Source organism: Ahaetulla prasina, chromosome 17 (genome assembly GCF_028640845.1).
Source record: "Ahaetulla prasina isolate Xishuangbanna chromosome 17, ASM2864084v1, whole genome shotgun sequence".
Lineage (NCBI taxonomy): Eukaryota > Metazoa > Chordata > Lepidosauria > Squamata > Colubridae > Ahaetulla > Ahaetulla prasina.
The window spans coordinates 6,880,824-6,895,399 of NC_080555.1; the positions used below are offsets into that span (position 1 = coordinate 6,880,824).

Consider the following 14,576-nt stretch of genomic DNA (forward strand, 5'->3'; position numbering starts at 1 on the left):
AAACAGAACCAACCACACTGGAAAACCCACTTCTGGCCTGCACAATTTTTGCAATAAAATTTGGCAGCGTTGTATTCATGATATCCTTGTGTGAGTTTTCATTTTGCTCAAATCGATGGGTAGTTTGGAAATCATTAAGAAATGTTTTTGTAACACTATGGACTGGGCCACTGGAGGAGGAAAGAGATTAGCTGGTAGCATTTCAAAGTACTTTATCATCTTCCCATTGCTATACAGCTAGTCCCCAATTTACAAAAGTTCATTTAGTGACCGTTAGTTACAACGACACTGAAAAAAAGTAACTTACGACCGTTTTTCGCAATGATGACCATTGCATCATTGCCGTGGTCATGTGATCAAAATTCAGACGGTCGGCAACTGACTCATATTTATGACGGTCACAGCGTCCCAGGAGGGTCATGTCATCGATCCTCTTTTGTAAACTTCCGACGAGCAAAGTCAGCGGGGAAGCCAGATTCACCTAACAACGTGTTACTAAACGACTGCAGTGATTTGCATAGTGGCAAGGAAGGTTGCAAAATGGGGCAAAACGCACTTAACAAGTGTCTCACTTAGCAACAGAATTTTGGGGCTCCGCGGTGGTCGTAAACCAAGGACTACCTGTGCTTTCAATTTTGTCAGTTCTCGTGTTGCTACTTTGCCTGAGGTGTGGGTGGTTGGAGCCTCCAAGACGCTTGCACGCAATTTGGTATCTGATACACACATGGCTTTATTGGATTGCCTCCTCTTATCCTTTTTGTTAAATTTAGAGGCCACCCAGCTCCGAATAGTTGTAGGCAGCTTACACTTTAAATAGTCTTTTTTTAAAAAAAAAAGTGTCCAAAAACCTACAACACCCACACCCACACATCACTTTGAAAAGGGAAACTGAAGGGCTCAAGAAGCTGCCTCTCGTTCAGAACCAGCCTATTTAAAAAAAGCCTGCTACATGTCAGCCCTGCAAGGTAGACCACAGAGGAAACAACTAGATGAATGACACTAATTCTATTTTATTGTGAAGCTACACTAAAATTTATTTTATTGGCATTGCACAGGGTACAGCCAAATTAAAAGCCGCCTTCGGTGTACATTATAACTATAAAAATAAAAACACAAACATGCCTCCTTTACATTCTATATAATTGAAATTGAAAACCTGATATTGGACTACACCGTAGAATTCACTGTGGTTACTGTCCTGGGATGGAAGCTGTTTTTCAGCCTATTTGTCCTTGTTTTTATTGCCCTGTACCGTCTGCCAGATGGTAATAGTTCAAAAAAAAAAAAAGGGGGGTGCCCAGGATGAGATGGATCTTTAAGGACGTTTTGAACTTTCTTAAGGCAGCGGGAACTATCAAGCTCTTCCAAAGAGGGGAGAGGGCAACCAATGATCCTCTGGGCAATGACGTTGACCCTCTGGAGCGCCATCCTATCTGCCACTGTGCAATTGGCAAACCAGACACAGGTGCATTAAGTTAAAATGCTCTCTATGGTGCAGCCATAGAAGGTCACCAGCAGTTTTCCATTCAATTGTTGTTTCCTAAGAAGTCTCAGGTAGTATAATCTCGGCTGGGCCCTTTTGACCAGTGCTGCAATGGGAGAGCCCCAGGCCAGGTCCTCTTTTCATGACAACACCCAGAAACTTAAAACTGGCCATTTGCTCCACTCGGTCTCCATGGATAAGCAAGGGCTGGATGTCTGATCTATTCCTTCTATAGATAAAAGACCTAAGTCTGAAAATACATTTCCCCTTGCCTTTATACCTCCACAAGGAACTAGAGAGGGTGCCTTCTGTAATATTTCCCCCCATTTCTGTTGTGGACTCGATGGAAAAGTATTAAGTCTCATCCTCATTTAACAACTGCCTCGTTTAGTGACCGCTCAGAGTTATCACGGTGGTGAAAACATAACCTTGCCACCATCTTGACAATGGCAGCCTTCTGAGATCTGTAATGTGAAGGAAAGCTTGAAGTAAGAACATAAGCACAGTTCACTTTGTGACTGCTTCAGTTGCTGCTCCCAAGTACAGTCGCTAAAATGAGTACTACCCTCTACACAGTGAGCGGGCACAGTTGCCAGAGTTATAAAGACAAACGTAATGACATTTCAGATTCATTTTAAAGCTGAGCTGGATTTTCTTTGCATTTCGGAGAACTCGCAAGCCAGGATTGTTCGTTTCGCGGGCTGGCTGCAAATCTTCATCTGCCGTGACATTATCTCATGGGCCAGACCATAATATCTCACAGCTGCTTCTCCATCTGCCTCCCTTCTTTTGGTGCTTGTCCTTTGCTATTTTGGCAGGCAGACCTTGGGAGGGTGTGGGGACATCCCTTTAACTCAACGGAGAAAGCCAAGTTAGAGACAGACAGGACTTCTCTTGGTGGCCCTCCAAGCAAGCAGACTTCAGAAACGGGTGGCTACATTGGGTGGCATGATGGAGAAGGAACGCCCATGGCTTCCTTCGGTCAGTGGTGGGATTCAAATTTTTTAACAACCGGTTCTGTGGGCGTGGCTTATTTTGGGGTGTAGCTAGCTAGTCACACACACAACAGCCTAGAAAAAAAGTTGGCTGCATGTCAACCCTGCGAGGTAGACCAGAGAAGAAAGACCACCATATGTAATTTGACTATATTGTTTATACGTTAGAAGAATCTTGCAAATCTGGAAGTATGTGTCTCACCACCCTTTTCTTTACAGCCCAAGAAATTAGGGAGGGTCCCTTCTGAGCATCCCACATTCCTGCTGTGGGCTCAGCTGCCTTTTTAGTTGAGTGCATTAAATATGATGGGGTACCTTGAATGATACATAAAAATAGGGGAATTATAATAATTTCCTAGATATTTTCATAGTTTTTAATGGGCAGATACGCTGCAAAAAAGATTTTGTGCTTTTTCTTCTTCGAAAGATAACGCTCAGTCACACTTTTATCTCCTTTATTGACAATCCCGTCCGACGAAGAGCTCTGCATAGCAACGCAGTCTTGCAAATGTTTTGAAAGCCCCGGTGGAAAATTCTGGCCGCTCTAGGAACGAACGCTCTCTCACTCCCTGAATCTCCCACGCAACACACAGACACACTTGGCCGCTCTAGGAACAAAACCTCTCTCCCTCCCCCTGAGTCGCCCTTTCAGGCTCGAGCAGGCGCTCACTCACAAGCCGAAGCCGGAGTGGGCGTGGCGGCCGCCCACTTTTCTCTGATTGGTGATAGAGGGCGGGGCGGTGCCGTAAATAGTCGAATGGACGCGCGCGGGTTTTTTCTTTTCTCCGCCTCTTTTTCATTCGGGTTTTTTCCCCCCCACCTGTAGTGGCGCGAAAAAGAAGCGATGATGGGGTCGCCGGGGATTATGGATGCTGTGGTGGCCGACCTCAAGGTCTTCGGGCTGGATTTCGCGGAGGGGGAAGACCAGGACGCCATTGCGGAGAAACGTGAGGATAAAGTCAAAAGGGGGAAGGTTGGAGGGAGACGATAAAGGGCAGTGGGGCGCTAGTCCCCATGAAATATTGGGATGAGGGGCGTGGTTTAAGCCCATAAATCCCCTCTTTTTACGGTAGCCTTCCATTACTTCTAATAAGCAACAAATAGAGTCCATCTAGGAGAAACCAATTCCTGCTGTCAGTCTAAGGTAGACTGCCACTAAATGGGGAGGTTTTACGACAGCCACAAGCACAGGAGGCAAGTTTTGGGTGAGAATCAGGCCTCTGTGTCTCGATCCCTAAAGTTCATTTGGTTCAATTCAGGGTTTGCTTTGAAGTGGGGCACACCAACAACCACACACCTCTCTTTGCGGGAAACCCCAAATCCTATCTCGGGTTCGTCCCCAAACACACTTAAACTCTGAATGAACTCCCCCCTCCCACATTACTGAGTTTTGCACAAAAGATGGCATTGCAACTGAACCAGCCGGCAAGGAACGTAAGATGAACCTGGTTTAACCAATAACTGGGATTATTGTATTTATTAGTGATTTATTAGGCTTGCATACTCTATGCTGGTCTGCCAAAGGTTGGGGGGAATGGATAATACAAAGATGGAACGGCGAAATGAAAACAGCCACAGAAAATTGTGAGCCCAACCAGAGAAACCAACTCAAACTCTAGAAACTACAGTCCCATTATTATCCCATTTTATGGATTTGTTTATGTATCGAATTTAGATGTGCTTTATTAATAAATTCAGGAAGGATTAGAATTTGGCTCTTCGAATCCAGCACCTTGAATCCCTCCTGCGCACACCCACACTTCCTTCCTTCCTTCCTTCTTGTTTCTGTCCCCTACCTTTCTTTCCTCTGTCCCTCGCTCCCCTTTCCCTTTCTTTTCCCCTTTTTCTTTCCTTCCTTCCTTCCTTCTTGTTTCTGTCCCCTACCTTTCTTTCCTCTGTCCCTCGCTCCCCTTTCCCTTTCTTTTCCCCTTTTTCTTTCCTTCCTTCCTTCCTTCCTTCCTTCCTTCCTTCCTTCCTTCCTTCTTGTTTCTATCCCCTACCTTTCTTTCCTCTGTCCCTCCCTCCCTTTCTCTTTCTTTTCCCCTTTTTCCTTCCTTCCTTCCTTCCTTCCTTCCTTCCTTCCTTCCTTCCTTCCTTCCTTCCCAAGTTCCTTCCTTCTTGTTTCTGTCCCCTACCTTTCTTTCCTCTGTCTTTCCCTCCCTCCCTCCCTATTTCTGTCCCCTACCTTTCTTTCCTCTGTTTTTCCCTTTCCCTTCCTTCTTTCTTTCTTTCTTTTCTTTTCTTTTCTTTTCTTTTCTTTCTTTCCTCCTAGAATTAACCATAGTGCAAATAGCCAGGTTGACACGATGATGTTCCGGCCAGGTATAAAAAGGACGAAGAATGAAATGGAAGATGATCACCCAGGAAAAACTGGCAGGATTGGACACCAATTCGAATTCTGCAAAAGCAATCCCACTGCTTTTGGGGGCGATGGGATAGAATAGAATAGAATAGAATAGAATTTTATTGGCCAAGTGTGATTGGACACACAAGGAATTTGTCTTGGTGCATATGCTCTCAGTGTACATAAAAGAAAAGATACGTTCATCAAGGTACAACATTTACAACACAATTGATGATCAATATATCAATATAAATCATAAGGATTGCCAGCAACAAGTTATAGTCATACAGTCATAAGTGGAAAGAGATTGGTGATGGGAACTATGAAACGATTAATTAAATTAATTAAATTAAATTAATTACTGCAGATTCAGTAAATAGTCTGACAGTGTTGAGGGAATTATTTGTTTAGCAGAGTGATGGCCTTCGGGAAAAAACTGTTCTTGTGTCTAGTTGTTCTGGTGTGCAGTGCTCTATAGCGTCGTTTTGAGGGTAGGAGTTGAAACAGTTTATGTCCAGGATGCGAGGGATCTGCAAATATTTTCACGGCCCTCTTCTTGATTCGTGCAGTATACAGGTCCTCAATGGAAGGCAAGTTGGTAGCAATTATTTTTTCTGCAGTTCTAATTATCCTCTGAAGTCTGTGTTTTTCTTGTTGGGTTGCAGAACCGAACCAGACAGTTATAGAGGTGCAAATGACAGACTCAATAATTCCTCTGTAGAATTGGATCAGCAGCTCCTTGGGCAGTTTGAGCTTACTGAGTTGGCGCAGAAAGAACATTCTTTGTTGTCCTTTTTTAATGATGTTTTTGATGTTAGCTGTCCATTTGAGATCTTGCGATATGATAGAACCCAGAAATTTGAAGGTTTCTACTGTTGATACTGTGTTGTCAAGTATTGTGAGAGGTGGAAGTATGGAAGGGTTTTTCCTAAAATCTACCACCATTTCTACGGTTTTGAGTGTGTTCAGTTCCAGATTGTTTTGGTTGCACCACAAGGCTAGTCGTTCGACCTCTCGTCTATATGCGGATTCGTCATTGTCTCGAATGACGTGGGCAGAAGGATGTGGGCAGAAGTGGCACCCTCTCTTTCTAATGTCCGCTGGCTAAAAAAAAAAAACCCAGACCGTTTCCTTGTCATTTACTCTTACAGTAGAAGAAATCTGCCTGACGGGATGGGTGTCGAAGTCGGAGTTAGGAAACGAGCTGATTGCCTTTGCCATGCGCAAGGAACTCCTCCTCCTGACTCTGGAGAACTTACTTGCCTTCGAACACGAGGTATAAGGAAATGGGGAGTGGGGCTTGACTCAGGGGTCAAATGTAAAATTTGTTACTACCGGTTCTGTGGGTGTGGCTTGGTGGGGGGGGGGTAATGTGACGGGGGGTATGGCCAACTTTAAAAAAAAAACTTTTAAAAGTTTCTTCGGCCGAAGAGGTTGTAAAAAAATGCTTTTAAAAGCCTCTGATGATCAAGCAATTCAGCTGGGATTGCCAGAGGAGCCTTTTAAAAGCTTTTTTCTTTTTAACAACCTCTTTGGCCGAAGAGGTTGTAGAAAAAAATGCTTTTAAAGGGTTCAGACGATCCCAGCTGAGCCACGTGCTCATCAGAGGCTTTTTTTTTTTTACTTTTAAAAGCATTTTTTCGGCCGAAGAAAAAATGCTTTTAAAAGTAAAAAAAAAAAAAACCTCTGATGATTGAGCGACTCAGCTGGACATGGGCCGGGGGGGGGGGAGGGATTTTTGCTACTGGTTCTCCGAACCACCCACCGCCATCGCTACCAGATCGGGCGATCCAATCCGAACCGGGAGCATTTCACCCCTGGCTTGACTCCATTTCTAGCAATTACAGGGAGTCCTCAACTTACGACAACAATTGAGCCCAACATTTCTGCCATTGAGACATTTGTGAAGTGAGTTTTGCCTCATGTTACAACCTTTCTTGCCACCGTTGTTAAGTGAATCACTGCAGTTATGTCCGCAACATGGTTACGTGGCATCCCCACTGGCTTTGCTTTGTCAGAAGGTCGTAAAAGGGGATCACGTGACCCCGGAACCACTGCAACCGTCATAAATATGAGAACGATTGCAAAGCATCTGAATTTTTGATTGCATGTCCAATGGAGATGCTGCAACGGTCGTAAGTGTGAAAAATAATCCTAAGTCACCTCTTTCGGTGCCGTTGTAACTTCGAATGGTCACTAAACACACTGTTGTAAATCGAGAACTAGCTGCATTTGCACCTATGTTATAGTTTTTTTACCCATTTTATCTTTTTTCCAGTCTCTCTCTTGATAGAAAGTTTACAGTCTACAAAATTCTAGTCTGTTATATGAGCCAGCCGTGTGCAGCAGCTGCCAAAAAAGCCAACATAGTTCTAGGCTGCATCAACAGAGGGATAGAATCAAGATCAGGTGAAGGGTTAATACCGCTTTATAAGGCCTTGGTAAGGCCGCATGTGGAATACGGCATTCAGTTTTGGTCGCCACGATGTAAAAAAGATGTTGAGACTCTAGAACAGACCTGGGCAAATTAAGGCCCGCGGGCCACATCCGGCCCTTTGTACGTCCCTGTCCGGCCCGCGTGAGGCCAATCATAAACACCATAAATTAAACTTTTTTTTTAACTTTTATTTTGAAAAATAAATTGCACTGGTTCAATAATTGTTTTTCTTATTTAACCAATAGACCACAGTTTCACATAACCTAATATACATATTTACAGAGTGCTTTATTCTTCTGATTATCAGTACCAGCTATTCAAAATATTTAATTTAAGTATTTTACAATGAAAGAAAGTTGGTGGCCCTCTGACACAATTCAGGCTTCTCATGCGGCCCCTGATAAAAATTAATTGCCCACCCCTGCTCTAGAAAGAGTGCAGAGAAGAGCAACGAAGACGATTAGGGGACTGGAGACTAAAACATATGAAGAAGTTTGCAGGAATTGGGTATGTCTAGTTTAATGAAAAGAAGGGCTAGGGGAGACATGATAGCAGTCTTCCAATATCTCAGGTGCTGCCCCAAAGAAGAGGGAGTCAAGCTATTCTCCAAAGCACCTGAAGGCAGAACAAGAAACAACAGATGGAAACTAATCAAGGAGAGAAGCAACTTTAAACTAAGGAGAAATTTCCTGACAGTGAGAACAATCAATCAATGGAACAACTTGCCTCCAGAAGTTGTGAATGCTCCAACACTGGAAGTTTTTAAGAAAATGTTGGATAACCATTTGTCTGAAGTGGTGTAGGGTTTCCTGCCTAAGCAGGAGGTTGGACTAAATGACCTCCAAGGTCCCTTCCAACTCTGTTATTCTAATTCTATTCCAATATTGTTAAGATGGGTGTTTTCCATTATAATAAAGCTAAACTTTTCCATTATAATAAAGCTTAACTATAATAAGGCTAACTATTAAGACCGTAACAACTTCAAATTGTCTAAATTCCAACTCCCAGGATTCCCCAGCCAGCATGTTTTATTGGAACAAACAACACAACCACATTTTTGTGTGTGTTTCTTTTCTTCCTTTCAGCTGCTGAGCAAGAAGATGACAAAGCCGTCCAGAAAAAAGGAAGATCGTTGGTCCAGCATGGGAGACATCGGCTCCATTCAAGAGTCGTATCCTCTCTATAGATGGGAGAACGTGGCTGTGGTCCCTAGTGGTCAGACAATAAGACTTACGACCACAGCGGAGCCCAAAATTCCTATGGCTAAGCAAGATGGTTGTTAAGTGAATTTTACCCCATTTTATGACCTTTCTTGCCATGGTTGTTAAGTGAATTTTGCCCCATTTTATGATGACCTTTCTTGCCATGGTTGGTAAGTGAATTTTGCCCCATTTTACGACCCTTCTTGCCGTAGTTGTTAAGTGAATTTTGCCCCATTTTACGACTCTTTTTGTTGTGGTTGTTAAGTGAATTTTGCCCCATTTTATGACCTTTCTTGCCATGGTTAATAAGTGAATCGCTGCTGTTGTTAAGTTAGTCACACGGTTGTTAAGCGAATCTTGTCTTTTGCGTTGACTTTGCTTATCAGCAGGTCTCCAGAAGGGGATCACACGACCCCGGGACGCTGCAGCCGCCCTAAATATGAGTCAGTTACCAAAGGTCTGAATTTTGATCACATGTCCACAGAGATGCAGTGGTCATAAGTGTGAAAAATGGTCATAGGTCACTTTTCTCAGTGCTCTTATTTTATTTATTTATTTATTTGTTCACATTTTTATACCGCCCTATCTCCCGAGGGACTCAGGGCGGTTTACAGCCTGATAAAAGACATACATATAAATACAGAATAAAACATCAATTAAAAAACTTATTAAATAAGGCCGAATATTTAAAATAGCAATAAAAGTAATAAAAACCCCAATTAAAACCAAATTCAAAATTTAAAAATCTAGTCGAGTCCTGCGCAAATAAAGAGATGTGTCTTAAGCTCGCGGCGAAAGGTTCGAAGGTCAGGAAGTTGGCGAAGTCCTGGGGGAAGTTCGTTCCAGAGGGTGGGGGTCCCCACAGAAAAGGCCCTTCCCCTGGGTGTCGCCGGTCGGCACTGCCTGGCTGACGGCACCCTGAGGAGTCCTTCCCTGTGAGAGCGCACAGGTCGGTGAGAGGCAATCGATGGCAGCAGACGGTCCCGTAAGTAGCCCGGCTCTATGCCATGGAGCGCTTTGAAGATAGTTACCAAAACCTTGAAGCGCACCCGGAAGGCCACAGGTAGCCAGTGCAGTCTGCGCAGGAGAGGTGTCACACGGGAGCCACGAGGGGCTTCAAACAGTCACTACATGAGTGGTTATAAGTCGAAGACTACCTGTACATGGGGAATAAATGACAAATGGATTCAGAACATAGAATAACCAAGAGTTGGTTGGTTAGGGGACCTTGGAGGTCATCTAGTCCAACTCACTGCTCATTTAGTTTTGATCTAATGAAAATGCCAATTTTGTCTTATCCACTCAGGCTTGATGGAGGCTGAGCTTAAACGGGTTTGTGTGGTTTCAGAGAGGAACTTATATATATTTTGTGGTTGAGTCTTTAACTTCTTGCAGTATGGAGGTCGACCAGGAAGAAGAGGACTTGCTGGATACCTACGCATCACCCTCAAAAGTAAGCAAGGGGACAGTCATGTCGGGCATCTCCTTCAGGGCGACTTGTAGGAGGAGATCCCTGCGAGGGCAAGGGGCCGAGAATGGCAACACAAGCTACTTTTGTGGCTCGGCAAACTGAAATCTTGGGATAGACTGCCTCTCAAACTGGAGGCTCTATTCTAATGACTGCAGCGAAGAGAAGAAGCCCTTCTGGAAAAGGCCTTGTTCTTGGGTCTCCCACATTCAGTTCCAAAAACGTAAGATTCAGCGACGTTTAACTGGCATGGGGAAAGCGAGATAACTTGAGCAGTGCTGCTGAAAAATCAAGTTTTTTTTTCTGCTGTTCGTTATTTGTATTAAGAATTTCTGAGGAATAGATATGTGGCCTGCCTGCCTGCCTGCCTTCCTTCCTTTCCCCTTCCTTTCTTTTTCTTCCTTCCTTCCCCCTTTCCCTTCCTCCTTCCCTTCCATTCCCTTACTTCCATTCCCCTTTCTTTTTCTTCCTTCTTTACATTCCCCTTTTTTCTTCCTTCCTTCCCCCTCCCTCCCTCCCTCCTTTCCGTACATTCCCTTCTTTTCCTTCCTTCCTTCCTTCCTTCCGTCCCCCTTTCTTTCTTTTTCTTCCTTCCTTCCCCCTTTCCCTTCCTCATTCCCTTCCATTCCCTTACTTCCATTCCCCTTTCTTTTTCTTCCTTCCTTCTTTACATTCCCTTTTTTCTTCCTTCCCCCTCCCTCCCTCTCTCCTTTCCTTACAGTCCCCTTTCTTTTTCTTCCTTCCTTCCTTCCCTCTTTCCCTCCCTCCCTTCCTTCCATTTCCATCTTTTCTTCCTTTCTTCCTTTCTCTTTTCTTTCCTCCGGCTTCCTTTTGTGTCATTGTGTATTATTTAGCTGGTCAGCTAGGAAGGAAGGGAAAAAAAATACGTGAGAAGGGAGAAAGGGAAGAAAGGAAACATATAGAAGGAAGCAAGAGAAAAAAAACCCAAGAATGTTGCCCATTTTTCAGTGTACTCAGAAACGGGCCATCACCACCCCAGAGAACCCCCGTTCCAAGCGGACTCTCTCTGGCCGCAGCCCCCGTCTGAACTTCTCGCCCAACAGCTTCTCGCCCAGGTAGGTTGGTTCAAAAGGACCCTGACTTGCTTTCCACTCTTTGAGGAGGCAAGTTCACACAACCGTTGGCTTATCCCAGGGGTCTGCAAACTTGGCTCTTTTAAGACTTGTGGACTTCAACTTCCAGAGTTCCTCAGCCAGCTTTGCTGGGAGTTGAAGTCCACAAGTCTTTTTTTTTTTTTTTGTAAAAAAGTTTTATTTCCATTTTCCAACAACCTTTTCAATATACAGCCTCTTATTCAACATTAGTCATTAACTTTCATTTGTTACTTATTCGGACCTGCCCAGCTACCACTTCCTTCCTTAACAAACCTTTCCTCCTCCCTTCTCTACTTTCTTCTACTTTCTTCATCCTTCCTCTCCTTCGCTTTTCTAAATCCTCTCCTCCTTCCCTACTCTTCTCTTCCACCCTTTCTAACCCTCTCTCTTTCCCCTTTCTTCTTCCTCTCCTTTCCCCCTTTTCTACCTCTCTCTTTCCTACCTACTTTCTTCCTTCACTCTCTCCTCTCCCTTTCCATTCCCTTCTGAAATGGCAGCTGAGCAGCCCCGATTTCATTTCAAATTATTTCTATTTCTTAATTACATATCTTCAATCATTCCCAAGGTCCACAAGTCTTAAAAGAGCCAAGTTTGCGGACCCCTAGCTTATCCCATTGGGGAAGGTTTTTAAAATGTTTTCCTTCCTTCCTTCCTTCCTTCCCTGAAGTGCGACACCTTCTCAAAAATACGCCACCCGGAAGAACCGGGGAGAAGTCGTGGCCTCTTTTGGATCGGCACCAGGCGGCGGACGGGCCAGAACTGCCCCTTCGGTTCAGGTGTACGACGCCCCCCATTCGCTCACCAAACCATACAAATTCATGTTCCAGGATCTGATGGAGAACCGTGATGGTGAGGGGCTCTTTTGGAGGGGTGGGGTGGGGTGGGAGGGAGAACCGGCAAGCCTATTTGCAACCACATCTCGTGGGATTGAGCAGGAAACTCGCATAACCCTGGTTTGATCCTCTGTACAGTCAGTTCTCGACTTACAGACAGCCACTTAGCAACCGGATGGATGGATGGAAGAATGGATGGATGGAGATAGGTAGATAGATGACAGAGAGGGGTGGGAGGGATAGATGGGTAGATAAATGGATGGTGAGAGAAGGGAGGGACGGATGGATGGACGGATGGACGTGCAAGGATGGAGGGTAGATATAGATAGAGGGATGGATGGATGGATATAGATGGATGGATGGACATGCAAGGATGAATGGAAGAGGGATGGACAGACACATGGGATAGATAGATAGATAGATAGATAGATAGATAGATAGATAGATAGATAGATAGATAGATAGATAAATAGATAGATGGATACCCGTAGATAGACAGACACATACACGCCTATCTCTGTCCCTCTATCCATCCATCCATTTAACTTTACATTTATTTATCGATCTATCCCCTATCTGTCCATTCATTCATCCCTCTATAACCATCTATCCATTTATCTATGCGTGTATCTATCCATCCATCCCTCTCTCTCCATATCTATATATCTATCTAGAATCTAAGGAGAGAGACGGATGGATGAATATATGGATAGATTGACAGATAGATAGATAAGATAGATAGATAGATGAATAGATCAATAGACAGATAGATGAAAGATAGACATGTGCATGCATACATTTGGGCTAGATGAAAAACCAGGTCTTAACTGCTCTCTTGAAATGCTGGGAAAAACAAACCCAATGTTTTAACAGGCAGGTTAAACAAATGCTTTCAGGTTTGTTTGTTTTAAATTATTTTACTTTTCTATTCTTTTTCTTTCCCACAAGCCCTCTCCTACAAGATCGAAGAGCTGGGCGAGGCTCTCAAGGCCCATTACAAAATAGATGAATTTGCCTCCTTGAGGGTACCTGCGCAGGTATGTTAACGCGGCTACGAGCTTGTAGCAAGAGTGGAGCTAAGGAAGTGGGGGGCGGGCTGCCCCATTGTTCCAAAGCCTGTGGCCCTTTGGGGTGGGGTGGGGTGCCCTGGAAACAAACAGCATCTCTGACTGCATTGTTGTGTTTTTAATGCCCACCGGAAGGACACGGTGACCGTCTTGGGCCAGATTGGGTGTGATTCAAACGGGAAACTGAACCCCCAATCCGTTATCCTAGAAGGGGACCGCGAACACTCGTCGGGGGCCTTCATCCCGGTCGACATTTCCGAGCTCTCAGATTATTCTCTGTTCCCAGGACAGGTGAGAGCTTAAACCAGTTGTTTCTCAACTTCGGTGACTTTAAGAAGTTTGGACTTCAACTCCCAGAACTCCCCAGCCAACATACTTTGGGTGGGTGGACTTCAAACGTGCGTGGAGGCTGGGGGGGATTCTGGGAGTTGAAGTTCACCCCTGTTAAAGCATGCCGGCTGGGGGATTCTGGGAGTTGAAGTCCACCCCTCTTAAAGCATGCCAGCTGGGGGATTCTGGGAGTTGAAGTCCATCCCTCTTAAAGCATGCCAGCTGGGGGATTCTGGGAGTTGAAGTCCATCCCTCTTAAAGCATGCCAGCTGGGGGATTCTGGGAGTTGAAGTCCACCCCTCTTAAAGCATGCCAGCTGGGGGATTCTGGGAGTTGAAGTCCACCCCTCTTAAAGCATGCCGGCTGGGGGATTCTGGGAGTTGAAGTCCATCCCTCTTAAAGCATGCCGGCTGGGGGATTCTGGGAGTTGAAGTCCATCCCTCTTAAAGCATGCCGGCTGGGGAATTCTGGGAGTTGAAGTCCATCCCTCTTAAAGCATGCTGGCTGGGGGATTCTGGGAGTTGAAGTCCACCCTTGTTAAAGCATGCCGGCTGGGGGATTCTGGGAGTTGAAGTCCACCTCTCTTAAAGCATGCCGGCTGGGGGATTCTGGGAGTTGAAGTCCACCCTTGTTAAAGCATGCCGGCTGGGGGATTCTGGGAGTTGAAGTCCACCTCTCTTAAAGCATGCCGGCTGGGGGATTCTGGGAGTTGAAGTCCGCCCCTCTTAAAGCATGCCGGCTGGGGGATTCTGGGAGCTGAAGTCCACCCCTCTTAAAGCATGCCGGCTGGGGGATTCTGGGAGCTGAAGTCCACCCCTCTTAAAGCATGCCGGCTGGGGGATTCTGGGAGCTGAAGTCCGCCCCTCTTAAAGCATGTTGGCTGGGGAATTCTGGGAATTGAAGTATATATATAGATTTTCCCCATTTTTTAATTATCCAGGTTGTGGTCATGGAAGGAATGAACAGCACTGGCCAGAAGCTGATTGCATCCAAGCTCTACGAGGTGATTGAAACCCCCTGAGCTTCACTGCTCTGCCATCCTCCTCAGCGTGGATCTACCTATTAACTGACACCTTGCAGTGATGATCCACTTTACGACCGGAATTGCAGGCTCAGTTATGGTCGTAAGCGGAGGACTACCTGGGGCGGGGGTGGTGTTTAGAGAGAGTTTGTGATCTTCTTTTCATGGACAAGGTGACTTGTCTGTTCCTGAGCTTGTTTTATTTCCTAAGCAGGATTGACAAGCTCCAGCCAGCAATTGAATTTAATTGGTCTCCGTGCGAATAAATAAATGTAAAAAAA

The 14,576-nt window shown here is 45.0% G+C and overlaps 1 protein-coding gene across 1 annotated transcript in view; it reads left to right on the forward strand.

Moving 5' to 3' along the window:
* Positions 1-3,284: 3,284 nt before the first annotated feature.
* Positions 3,285-14,576, forward strand: part of POLA2 (DNA polymerase alpha 2, accessory subunit) — a 29,708-nt gene continuing 18,416 nt past the window's right edge. Inside the window, exons 1-9 of the mRNA XM_058160679.1 lie at positions 3,285-3,425; positions 5,974-6,098; positions 8,345-8,430; positions 9,857-9,914; positions 10,899-11,005; positions 11,712-11,893; positions 12,826-12,914; positions 13,080-13,235; positions 14,215-14,277. Coding sequence (XP_058016662.1) covers positions 3,323-3,425; positions 5,974-6,098; positions 8,345-8,430; positions 9,857-9,914; positions 10,899-11,005; positions 11,712-11,893; positions 12,826-12,914; positions 13,080-13,235; positions 14,215-14,277 — 969 coding nt within the window. The 5' untranslated portion in view covers positions 3,285-3,322. The remainder of the gene's footprint in view (positions 3,426-5,973; positions 6,099-8,344; positions 8,431-9,856; positions 9,915-10,898; positions 11,006-11,711; positions 11,894-12,825; positions 12,915-13,079; positions 13,236-14,214; positions 14,278-14,576) is intronic.